Source organism: Arvicanthis niloticus, chromosome 6 (genome assembly GCF_011762505.2).
Source record: "Arvicanthis niloticus isolate mArvNil1 chromosome 6, mArvNil1.pat.X, whole genome shotgun sequence".
Classification (NCBI taxonomy): Eukaryota; Metazoa; Chordata; class Mammalia; order Rodentia; family Muridae; genus Arvicanthis; species Arvicanthis niloticus.
Genome location: NC_047663.1, coordinates 6187756 through 6200262, shown reverse-complemented (window position 1 = coordinate 6200262; position 12507 = coordinate 6187756). Strand labels below are relative to the sequence as shown.

Here is a 12507-nt window from a genome sequence, read left to right as displayed (position 1 = left end):
TTAAACAACAGGGATGTGCAAGTCATGTGACTAGACAATAAACACACAAAGCCCTAAACAAGGGGAGAGTGAGTTAACAGGTTCTTGCAGGAAAGGAGCCGCTCCATACGGACATTTCACAGGTCATGCTAGTGCAGGAGACCTGAGTTCCAGGAGTCTGGCCTCACTCTGACAGGACACGTGTACTCCATGCAAACACCCAGGCAAACTGTCCCTGTAAGTGGAGGGCAGAGCCTCTTCAGCTCCTTGTTCCCTGCTCGCTAATCGCTCGCTCGCTCTGCTTGGACTCTAACCCCACTGACTCTTCCTATGATGTCATCAATAAGGCCCAAAGTGGGGCCAGGGAGATGGCACAGTGGATAAGATATCTGCCACCAGGCAGATGACCTGAGTTCCAGCTTTGGGACTCACATGGTGGAAGGAGAGAACCGACTTCCTCAAGCTGCCTCCTCAACCCCCACAAGTGTGCCCCAGCAAGCATGCACCCATATACAAACACGTGGACACAAAACAAATAAAAAACTACTAAGAAAGAAGTGACTGCAGAGACAGCTCTGTGGTTAAGATCAATCTCTGCTCTCCCAAAGGTTGTTTTCAGTTCCAGCGGCTCGTCAGGTGCTTCCTAACTGCCTCTAGCAATAACTCTGGTTCCAGGGGAGCCAACCCCCTCTTCTACACTCCACAGACTCCTGCCCAGAAGACAGCATCCGACTCCCAGGAACTGGAGCTACAGATGGCTGTGAGCCAATCTGTCAAGCCAGCCCAAGCCAGACTGTGAGACGCTGCCTCACAGAAAGCAAGGTCCTGGGATGCACACAACAGCAGAGCACTTGCCCAGTGTCTAAGGCTCTGGACACAACCCCCAGGACCATAGAATAAACAAACAACCTGAGACTGGCAGGCCTGGAGAGCCACACCTGTGCGACTACCATGTGGTAGGCTAACTCAAGCAGATCCTAAGTTAAGGTGAGCCTGGGCTACATAGCAAATTCTGAAGCTAGCCAGAATGATATTGTAAGACTCTCTTCAAAAAAACAATGAAAACCTGAGCCAGGTGCCCACCAGTAAACCAAGCACTTGGCAGGTGGTGAGAGCAAGCTGGAGGCAGGCCAGTGGGAGCAACACAGATGCTAGTTCAGAACACCTAACCCAGACATCGTAGCCAAACAGATGCACTCAGAGGTGGAATGTAGCTTAGTAATAAAGTTCTCACCAAACACGCAATGACATTGGGCTCTATCCCAATAAAAATGAAGTTGCATTTGAAAAGGGCACATTCTAGTATATGCAAAAAAGGTGACCACAGGACACCGAGCTAAGTAAGGGGAGACTGGGGTCGGTTATGTCAAAGAGCCCAGTTGAGAGGGTTTCTGCTGACCAAGCCCGAGTCAACTTAAGCATCAAAATAATATTAGCTTATAAGTCACACAATCAACTGGACACTACAGAATACACATGAACACACTATGAACCTAACAAGAATGGATATTCACAGAATTTCAAAGTTCTTTCTTATGAAATGTTTAGTATTAAAAAATATATAAAGTAGAGTGACTTTGACTAAAGCTCCTTAAAGACAAAACAACCTCAGCAAGCACTCAAACCATACAAAAATGATTATTTTTATTCTTTATGTGTGTGTTTGCCAGAATGTATGTCTGTCCAGCACATGCGTGGAGTGCGGGCAGGGGCCAGGCGAGAGCTTTCACCTCCCTGAGACTGAATTCTACACATGGTCGAGAGTCACCTGGGTGTTGGGAATCAAACCTAGGTCCTCCGGTGCGTTTCACACTGAGCCATCTCTCCAGCCCTCATAAAATTGAAACTTAGAATACATACCTTCTGAAGATGCAGTGTAACGCTGAACCATCTAGGCACATGTTCCCATACAGCAGGGGGAGCAGAGTAACAAAAGCAGCTGTGTCAGAAAATGCCACAGTTACAGCCACACACGGCGTGCAGGACACTGACCTGTACCGCTGGAAGTCTCCGTGCCGTAAGCCATGCTGCTGCTGGGACTCCTTAATGATCTGCAGAACTAGGGCCAAGATCAAGGAAAAGCTTATAGCGGTGAGAACCCAACAGGTCAAGCGCTGCACTGACAGCACACTGAACTTATGCAGGAGCCTAAGGATGTTAACCATGGATCTTTTTGTAACTTTCCAATAGTTACTTTACCAAAGGACAAGGCTAAGTTTATACACTGTGAACTGTCCCAACTGTAACTATTTTCAGACAGAAGGGGAGGGCAGTGTTGGTAGGGAGTCTCAAAGCCAGCAGATCAAACAAAGCTGCTGTGCTCTAAATGCTACCTCTGAGGTGTCCACCCAGATCTCACACATCACTCATTCAAACAGACTCCAGTCATAAATGTCAGGTACTAACTACACAGCTGTGTGCCACCTACTATATGCCTAGCTATATGCCGCCGCCAGTGCTTGCCAAATTTAACTTCCCAACAGCAGTAGCGCTTCCAAAAATCTGATCGGCATGTACCAACCAAGATATACCAATTTCCATTTAAAAAAAAAAAATCCAAGTGTTTCTTCTTCCTGGGCATATTAACATGTAGTAAGAACAGTATTACCAGAGCAAAAAGCAAAGTACGGATCCACGAGAATTTACACACATAAAAACCCTGCATGTTTTATTTCAGAAATTCCTATAAATCATCTCCATTAGATATGCATCTCAGAAAGCCACACAGGACTACAGCAATGGCATATGCCTATAATCTCAGCACTCTGAAGGAACAGCCATGAGCAGCAGTTCAAGGCCAGAAACAAACAAACACACCGGCTAGAGAGATGGCTCAGTGGTTAACAGCACTTGCTACCCTTCCACAGGAATCCAGGTTCAACTCCCAGCACCCACGTGGAGGTGCTTAACATCTGTAACTCCAGTTCTAGGGGATCCACATGTTCTTCAGGCCTTTGTGGGTACCAGGCACACATGTAGTATACAACCATGCAGGCAAACACACACATTTTAAAAAAAAATTAAAAGTATTTAAAATAACATGTACAACCCAAAGAGCCACATACTACTATTGCAACTACACAAATGATATATAAAGTAATGCAAGCTGGAAATGATTCTGAGGGTTCGGGAGATTGCTCAGCTGGTAAAGGACCTGCTGTTAGCGAGCATGAGGTGATGAGTTGGGATTTCCCAGAACCCATGTAAAAAGCCCACACTGTTGCTTTTGCAGGTAATCCCAAAGTTGGGAGGGCAAGAGACAGAAAGATCGCTGGATCCTACTGCCCACAGTCTATCCCAGGTAGCGAACTCCACTTTTGGTGAGAGACCCAGTCTCAAAATAAAGGTAGAGAATTAGGAAGACGATGTTGACCTCTGACCTGCACACACAGCACCGGTGCTTACACACCTACACCCATACCCACGCGGAGTCCTACACTCAAAAAAAAAAAGTAATTCCTCCAGTTCTTCCAGAAGAGTCCAACAAGATAAAAAGTCTTACAGACCTACTTTAAAAAACTATATACAGGATATTAACAAATTAAAGTAACTTATATTCAAAACAGGTAAAAAAGCTTTTCCGGAGAGCACTCGACCTCCATGTTCAAAGCATCTGGCTGTTTCATTATCCAGTATACAACAGCTGTCCGACAACAGCCCTACGCCGAAATGTTAAGGTTACAGTTTCCTCTCCACAGTCAGGTGGCTCAAGGTACCAACTAGGAGCTCTGCGGGGTGGGCAGAGTGTCAATCCCAGCTCAGCCCTCCAACTGGACATCTGAGGGGCAACAGAAAGAAACCTGTCCAACATCTCTGCACCGCCTGCAAAAAAGCTCTGGAAAGCGAGGAGCTTGCGAGGAAAGTCCGGACGAGAGGCAAACCATGGACAAGGTAATGCCGAAAGTGAAGAGCGAGAGAAACGGCACCCCTCGGCCTCCGCACCCCGGGTGCCGGCCCCGGCTGCCTCTCCCGCCCGCCCCCAGCCCTCCAGATCGACACGTAGTCATTGCGAGTTAGGCCACTGCTTTAGGATACTCTCCAGACTCAGGCTGTCCCCGAACTCTTTGTTCGCCTTCGATCCGGCTGAAGGGCGTTCGTTTTCTTTATTCTCGTCTCCTCCGGCACTGCGTCCACCACCGCTCCCTCCGCCGCCGCTGCCGCCGCTTCCACCACCACCACTACTACCACCCGGGATCTGCTTCTCAGCAGCCATCTTGCCCCTGAGCCGCAAAGCAGGATGGGATGGAGCAGGCGAGACGACCAGCGGCGGGAGAGAGCGGCACCTTCCTGGCCGGGCCGATGGTACACTGACGGACTCCACCGCCGAACGCGTTTTTTCCCCAGTACCTTTGCAGCGTGTTGGTGTGCGCCTGCGCGTCCCGCGTTGAGCTGGTGGCTGTAGCTTGATCTCGGCGTTCCTGAGGATTAGCCTTCGTCCAAGTCCTTCAAGGATGGAAGGACCCGAGAAAGATATCCACCTTGTGCATCCCTGCACCCAGAGAGTGGTAGCGCAGGCCTTTAATCCCTGTACCGGGGAGGCTGAGGCTGGAGGATTGCCTTGAGTTGAGGTCAGCCTGGGCTGTACAGTTAGACCTTATTTCAAGAAAGAGAGAGAGAGAGAGAGAGAGAGAGAGAGAGAGAGAGAGAGAGAGAGAGAGGAGGAAGAAGGAGAAAAAGAAGAAAAGAGAGAAGAAGAGAAGAGAGAAAAAATAGCGAAACTCTAACACTTCGGATTCTTGATTGTAAATCTGAAAAAGAGGTTCCCCATTCTAGGGAACAACTGGCTTGTATGTAACCACTTACACAGTTCTTTATCTCCCCCCCCCCCCCCAGGTTGATGGTGAAAAGCACGTGCCTCGGTCAGAAGGCAATGTCCCCAATAGGAGCTTGAGCCCCGTGGCTTCATCTAGATTGTGACCATCCAAGGATGACTTTTGAGTCTTTGCGGACGGGCACTCCAGGAGTCTTAATCTTGTGCCAGTCACCACAGGTGCAAAGATGCTGGGCGAGTAATTCAGTCTGCCCCTTTGTGTTATTAAAGTAGGTTGCAAAAAAATTATGTCTACACCCCTCCCCCATTGGAGTTCAGAAACCAGCTTGTGTGGAGTCTGTAGTTCTCCAGCAAAAGCATCAAGAGAGACTGAGCCTGGACAGATGGTTCAGTGGTTCAGTGGTTCAGTGGTTAAGAATACCAGTTGCAGCCGGGCAGTGGTGGCGCATGCCTTTAATCCCAGTACTTGGGAGGCAGAGGCAGGTGGATTTCTGAGTTCGTGGCCAGCCTGGTCTACAGAGTGAGTTCCAGGACAGCCAGGGCTATACAGAGAAACCCTGTCTTGAAAAACCAATCAATCAATCAATAAAATAAGTAAATAAAAGGTGTCCAGGGAACAGGGCAGGAAAGCTAGCTCAGAGTGTGTTTGTGTGTCTGTGCACCGTATGTGTGCAGCACCCTCAGAGGTCAGAAGAGGGTGTCAGATCCCCAGTAACTGGAGTTCCAGATGGTTTCAAGTCACCACGTGAGTGCTGGGAACTGATCCCAGGCACTGGAAGAGCAAGTGCCCTTAACCACTGAGCCATCCCTCTGGCCCCACAACTCTTTTTTTTTTTTTTAAGGATATTTGTCCTTACCTCTTGCCACTTTCTTACTCATTCAATTGAGCCATGCCAGCCATGACTTAGGAACCCACCACAGAAGAGGGAATCAAACCTCCTGGAACTGGAGTTAGAAGAAGCTGTGGGTGCTGATATGTAGGTGCTGGGAACCGAACCTGGGTCCTCTGCATAAGCTGCAAGTGCTCTTAACAGCTGAGCCTTTTCCCAACCCTTGTAATATTTCTTACTTCACATTCTTTGAAGGCAGTGTTTCCAGGTCATTCCATTCCAGACAAGGCAAGTGAAGGTCACAGACATGGTCATAACAGTACAGCTTCAGTGAACCTCTGGTTAAGATGGAGGGAAAATACTTAGCAGATGAAAACTTCCATTCTGGCCAGGCATGGTGGTGCATGGCTATAATCCCAGCACCACAGACTGATGCAGAAGGGTGAGTCAGGACAAGTTTTGGCTCCACAGAGACACTCTGTCTCAAAATAAGAAAAACAAACCGCCCTTCTTTCTGCCTCCTCTGGGTCGTTCTCTGGAGTTCCTGTGTGGCAGGCTGAGGTAGTCCTAGGAGTTAGAAATGGGAGAGGCCTAGAAAGTACGGCGGCCATTCCACTTTGCTGGTTGTGTTTAGGGGCTGGGGGTGAGGGGCGCAACCATGGCGCTAGTAATCAGTGTCAGTCCCCTCATTCCGAGTTAATGGGGTGGATCCCTTAAAGGCGCTCCATGTTCGGCACGCACCCTTCCCCCCCCCCCCCTCCAGGGGCAGTGCAACAAGCCAGTGAGCGACTCAGGTCTAAAGAGGAGCGAGTCCCAGGACTTGAGTGCGGGAGGCGGGAGGCGAATGGAGCCAGGGTCATTTGATAGCACCTCTCTCCAGCTGCAGGCCGGAGCGGGGTACCATCCTACACTCTGGGTGCTCGCTCCTCCTCCAGTCCCCCGCGCACCCCTGCTCTGGCTTTTGGAGCAATCTCGCTGGGGCGCTGCAGCGAGGGAGCTGCGCCTGCACCGAGACCGAGACCGGGACGGCTGTGGGAGCTCCAGCTGCGTCCGCTTTGGTGACACCATGAATGAATCAGGCAGTCAGGGGTCGGAGGACACGAGCCAGGAAGGTGGTGACAGCGGCTGGCAGCCCGAGGCGGTCCTCGTTCCCCTGTTTTTCGCGCTCATCTTCCTCGTGGGCACCGTGGGCAATGCGCTGGTGCTGGCGGTGCTGCTGCGTGGTGGCCAGGCGGTCAGCACCACCAACCTGTTCATCCTCAACCTGGGCGTGGCCGACCTCTGTTTCATCCTGTGCTGCGTGCCTTTCCAGGCCACCGTCTACACCCTGGACGACTGGGTGTTTGGCTCACTGCTCTGCAAGGCCGTTCATTTCTTCATCTTCCTCACTATGCACGCCAGCAGCTTCACTCTGGCCGCCGTCTCCCTGGACAGGTGAGTGAACATTCTGTTGTGTCTGAGAACTGGGTACCTAAGTAGGAGCTTGGGCTGGAGTCGCTCCGCAGGGATTCAGAAGGGATGCGCAGAGTGGGTGAGAACACTGAAGTTACGAAGTGGCCTGAGGCCGTGAAACGAAAGGAGAAAGGGTGACTAGGTGACTAAGAGTGTCGCCACCTCGGACCTCGACTGCGGGAGAAATAAGTTCTCTGGGGTCTTTACATTATTATTGCTTGAGCTATCTGTGTCTATAAAACACTGCAGTACTCAGACCAGAGCTGGCATGCAAGTAACTTGCCAGTATCCAGATGCTAATTGAGAGTTGTAAAGAAGCATCTGCTTCTTGGCACCGACCTCAGCACCTGGAGCGTTGTCTGGCGCCTTAGGCTTAGGACTGAGTTGTGCTTTGGGGAGACCCATGCTGAAGTCCAAGGGAATGTGGGTGAGGGCTCCTACCTGACACCCAAAGCCCTCCAGGCCAAGGCTCCCCTCCCAGAGACCCCAGCAGTTTGATGCTCCTTCCTGAGCTAAAGTAGCCAGAAAGAGAAAATTTCAGAATGCCCTGAAGGGATTTTGACTGTAAAAGACACTAGAAATAGGTCCTGGGGAGGAAATCGTGCTCCGCTGTCGCTTTCCTTAGTTCCCTACCTGTTCACATCACGTGGACCTTCTCACAGAAGAGCAGAGCGGTGAAGAGAGGCTGTGGTCCTCATTCTCCTCTGGTTTCCGTTGAGTGCAGCCTATGAGTTCTGAGTCCGCTGATGAGACGCACAAAACTTCAGCTTTCTTTAGGAATTTCCTTGCTGTAGTTTGACCTAAGTCTTCTCCAGGTCGTCTGTCAGAGCTTCAGGCATTAGGGATCTGTCTCCCTGAGTTATCACGAGAGGATGATAATCACTGCCCCCAGAAGTCCAGGAAGAGTCTACAACTTTTAGTCTTTGGTGGTTTGAGAGTCCTCTTTCGCATGGAGTATGTCGGTGGCCACATTCCCACAGTTGGCAATGGCCTAGCAGTGAATCCTGTCGCTTACCTGATGCCGTCCCCCTCTCCCCGCCCCGCCCCCCCGCGCCCCACTGTCCCCACAGGTACCTAGCCATTCGCTACCCGCTGCACTCCCGAGAGTTGCGCACACCTCGAAACGCACTGGCGGCCATCGGGCTCATCTGGGGGCTAGCACTGCTCTTCTCCGGGCCCTACCTGAGCTACTACCGTCAGTCGCAGCTGGCCAACCTGACGGTGTGCCACCCAGCATGGAGTGCACCTCGACGTCGCGCCATGGACCTCTGCACCTTCGTCTTTAGCTACCTGTTGCCAGTGCTGGTCCTCAGCCTGACCTACGCGCGCACCCTCCGCTACCTCTGGCGCACAGTCGATCCAGGGGCTGCGGGCTCAGGTTCCCAGCGCGTCAAGCGTAAGGTGACACGGATGATCGTCATCGTGGCGGTGCTCTTCTGCCTCTGTTGGATGCCCCACCACGCACTTATCCTCTGCGTGTGGTTTGGTCGCTTCCCGCTCACGCGTGCCACTTACGCGCTACGCATCCTTTCACACCTAGTTTCTTATGCCAATTCGTGTGTCAACCCCATCGTTTATGCTCTGGTCTCCAAGCATTTCCGCAAAGGTTTCCGAAAAATCTGCGCGGGCTTGCTGAGCCGTGCTCCGAGGCGAGCTTCAGGCAGAGTGTGCATCCTGGAGCCTGGGAACCACAGTGGCAGCAGGCTGGAACAGGAGTCCACAGACCTGACACAGGTGAGCGAGGCAGCTGGGCCCCTTGTCCCAGCACCCGCACTTCCCAACTGCACAGCTTAGAAGTTTTCATCCAGCCTGTTAAAGGATGGCTTCTGTACAGTGTGACCCGAGGATATCTGAGAGTTATGCTTGGCTGTTACAGGGTTACAGCTAAAGACTGAGGATTATTATGAGGATTGGGGACCTTCTGTTATTAAACTGCACAGGTTGCTAGAGTGGTGACATAGCCCTTCAATCCCAGCACTTGGGAAGTGGGAACAGAAGCAGGAGCAAAGCCAGCCATCGACTTTGAGACCTGCTTGAACTACCTGAGATCCAGTTTGAACAATAATAAAAAATTGAAAAGGCTCAAACCATTTCATATGCTTTGATGCGTGTGGGACTTCTGTTGCAAAACCTCAAGCCCCAGGGTAAAAAGTCTCTGGGACTTGACAGGGTGAGAGAGGATTCTTGGTGCGGGGTGCTTAACTTAACAACTAGAAGACAGCAGCTACAGCAGAGAGCCACCATGATTCTTATCAGCTATGGATTCAGTGATGCCTAACATGTGGTCACCCAAAGGTGCTAGTTGTTCATATATCACTAAGTCATCAGCCAACTCATATGATCAAGACAAGCAATACATCTGAGTAGGTTGAAGTTGACTGACAGACGACAGGAATTACTTGTGTTTCTGTTTTAGTTTATCCATGCACACGTTCAGGAGGGCTCTCATGGGCTACTTGCTCCCTGGGGCCTAAGTCTGGGCAGCCTGATTAGTGCCTTGTTTTTGACTCTCCTCCTCCCACCTGCAGCTGGGCAGGATCAAGTATACAGCATCTTAATTTTTGCTTGTAAAAAGTCATTTTCCAGCAAGTTCCATTCCTCATACACTACCGTGATTGATTCTAAGTTCATTTAGGTTGGGGCAAGCTAACTCAGCAGAACATGAGTGCCCCATGGTTTCACTCACAAGTTGGTTTCTATCTGTCCCTGAGTTCTTGAGCCAAGGCACTTTACATAAAACCAGAAGTGTCTAAGGAGTAAAAGGGCAAAGATACCTTCATCTCACATCACGGAGTGGACTGACTTTGGCCGAAGTCACTAAAGCACACAGCCTGCACCCCAACCCCAATTAGGGCCATGTAGAAGAGATAAAGTGAGGCTGGAGAGATGGCTAGGGAGTTAAGAGCACTAGCTGCTCTTCCAGGGGTCCCCAGTTCAATTCCCAGCACCCACATGGTGGCTCACAACCATCTGTAATGGGATCCGATGGCCTCTTCTGGCACACACCATATGTGCACACAGAATACATATACACAAATAAGTAAAATTGAAAAAAGAAAAAGAACCAAAAGGCTTGTCTCATAGCACAATGTGTTCTGGGTGCTGGAAATGGAGCAGGAAAAGACATCTAGCCGGGCGGTGGTGGCGCACGCCTGTAATCCCAGCACTTGGGAGGCAGAGGCAGGCGGATTTCTGAGTTCGAGGCCAGCCTGGTCTACCGAGTGAGTTCCAGGACAGCCAAGGCTATACAGAGAAACCCTGTCTCGAAAAACCAAAAAAAAAAAAAAAAAAAAAAAAAAAAAAGACATCTAGGCAGGTGCAGTAGCTTGGGCTGGACCCTAAGCTTTGTCTTTGAGTGTTTGTAGAACCGGGTAGGAGAAGGCATGCTTAGTCCAAGGCTTAGTCCTTGCACAGAGCAGCCGCCTTGTGTCCGCCACATTTAATGTGGTGAATCCCCCGCTGATGCAGGAAGGCACAGGACCCAGTGCCAAACTGGGGAGAGGGCAAAACTCAGCCTTGGCTAGTGCTTGGGCTTCCTGCTGCCTGTGACAGTAACCAACCCAATCGGATGTCCCCTCCTGGAGGACATCCTGCAGTTCAGTGTCCTCTGTGCTGATGCTAAGGCTGGTAAGCACCCACCTGAGGGAGGTAGGGGTGGGGCCACACTCCAGTGCATCAGCCTTCATCAACATAGTAAGTTTAAGTACACATATATGTGGAAGGCTTCACTGGAGTCCTGGTGGGGCTGGCAAAACTGGGGTCTTTCCAGTTCCAGCACAAGAATAGGTTGGGCTCTGGCCATGGTGCTTCTCCCTGAAGGCTATGGGTGGACCAGGATGGCCATGTGGAGTTAACCTGGCCCTAAACACCAAGACCAATTGCAATTTTGAGATCCTCCATTTCCAGGGACCACAGTGACTGCAGCCTTGGTTTCTACCCTTTCAGCAACACTGGTACTCACTCACAGATCCTGGAGTGGGAGACTGGGTGGGACATCAGAGGGGAGACTGGTCTCCAGTCCACTCTGGTACAGCACTCTGTGGTCTATTAGACTAGTCCACTCCCCTCTACCCCATCGCGGCCTTACGGCAGCGGAATGGTACCCAGAGCCGCACAGATTCTCCATCTCCCAGCATGTACCAGCATGTTTACATGCATCTCTAGTTCTCTAGAAGGATCTTCACCACCCTCCAGTGTCACAACCACAGCTGTCACAGCCGCTTCACAGCAGCTGGCTCCTGTCAGCCACTTCAGTCTTTCTCCCCAGAGCGACTGCTCTCCACAGCCAAGACAGGCTACAGTGTGTGGGCCAGGAGTGCCTGAGTCAGAGGCTCATTCCCAAAGGCAACCAAAGAGGCAGCCACCCAGTCGTATGCCCAAACCCACCAGATGTTGAATTGGTAAAGCACTTCCAGGAAGCCCACAGCTGCTGCCCTGTGGACTCTAATGTTTCTAGTATGAAATGTGGGCAGAGATGGTCTGTAGTCACTTCCCTGCCATGAGGTGATGCCAAGTGCATTTATTTCCACAAGGAAAACTCATGTCTGACTCTAAGGCCCTTCTTTAACTGGAGACCATCTAATGTGCTTCTAAAGGCCAGGGAGACCTGTGTGTTAGCCCCTCCTGCCTGCCCCCCAGAGGCCATCAGAAGCAGCCTCTGTGGGCTCCAGTCTCTCCTCCTAGTTCTCCCTTTTTGCATCCCATCCCTTTCAGTGATGGATCTAATGGAGTTTCAGTCCCATGTGGTAGACTCTCGAGATTGTGTCAAGAGAGAAGACATAGTTCATGATTTGAAAGATCAGGTCCCACCAGCACCCATGCCCTGCCTCCAGGTGACAAAGTCCACCTGGAAGAGACCAGTAGGACCTGGTAGAGGGGAGGGGATGGTATACACCCAGGGCACTGGCACTGTGGTCTCCCTGCTGTCTGATCCCTCTACATCCTAGGAAATGCCTTTTTTCTTTCAGTGGAACATAGAGCTCAAGTCCAACCCGGTGCTGCTGGGTCCCAGGAAGGCACTGCTGTCAGGCAATGCATGTAAGGGTCGCTGTCCCTCTGAACCACTGAATGTGTTACCTACAGTGACAGCACTGCCCGGGTCCCTTGTCTTTCACTCCTCCTCCTGCAGGCTCTGCTCAGGAAGCCATGCTCCCTTGACTCCCTGCCTCACTCACCAAGGCTCTGTGGCTGGGCCCAGGCACTCTGCTCTTCAGTAGCTACGGCTTCTCCACAGCGCCATGGTTGCTGTCCACATACAGCCTTAGAGACAAGAGCAGCCCCAAACCTGTGCCCAGAGGGTAACCTGAGTAAGAGAACCCAGGACCTAATATGGACGGTAGGAAAGCCTAAGGATCATTTCGGCAGTGGAGGGTCATGAGGCACGAGGCATGGAGAGACTTAACAGAGTGACAAGCTGCACACCCACAGCGGCCAGACCTGGATGGCTGGGCCTGCTGCACTGATGGAGACCTGGAT

General features: G+C 51.2%; 2 protein-coding genes across 3 annotated transcripts in view; one reads left to right on the top strand and one right to left on the bottom strand.

Annotated features, from left to right (window-relative positions):
• Srp68 (signal recognition particle 68) overlaps positions 1-4222 on the bottom strand; it is a 29301-nt gene extending 25079 nt beyond the window's left edge. The window contains exons 1-2 of the mRNA XM_034506600.2: positions 4015-4222; positions 1972-2038 (exon numbers count right to left, since the gene is read on the bottom strand). Coding sequence (XP_034362491.1) covers positions 1972-2038; positions 4015-4192 — 245 coding nt within the window. The 5' untranslated portion in view covers positions 4193-4222. The remainder of the gene's footprint in view (positions 1-1971; positions 2039-4014) is intronic.
• A 189-nt stretch (positions 4223-4411) lies between these two features.
• Positions 4412-9090, top strand: Galr2 (galanin receptor 2). Of its 2 annotated transcripts, XM_034506534.2 has the most exons (5): positions 4412-4547; positions 4813-4969; positions 6461-7014; positions 8103-8766; positions 8973-9090. In XM_034506534.2, the coding sequence occupies exons 2-5, from the start codon at positions 4907-4909 to the stop codon at positions 8991-8993; spliced, it is 1302 nt and encodes a 433-aa protein (XP_034362425.2). In that variant the 5' UTR covers positions 4412-4547; positions 4813-4906; the 3' UTR covers positions 8994-9090. The 2 variants fall into 2 exon arrangements, with proteins under 2 accessions (XP_034362425.2, XP_034362424.2); XM_034506533.2 differs by lacking the exon at positions 8973-9090 and having other exon boundaries at positions 8103-8962.
• The last annotated feature ends 3417 nt before the right edge of the window (positions 9091-12507 follow it).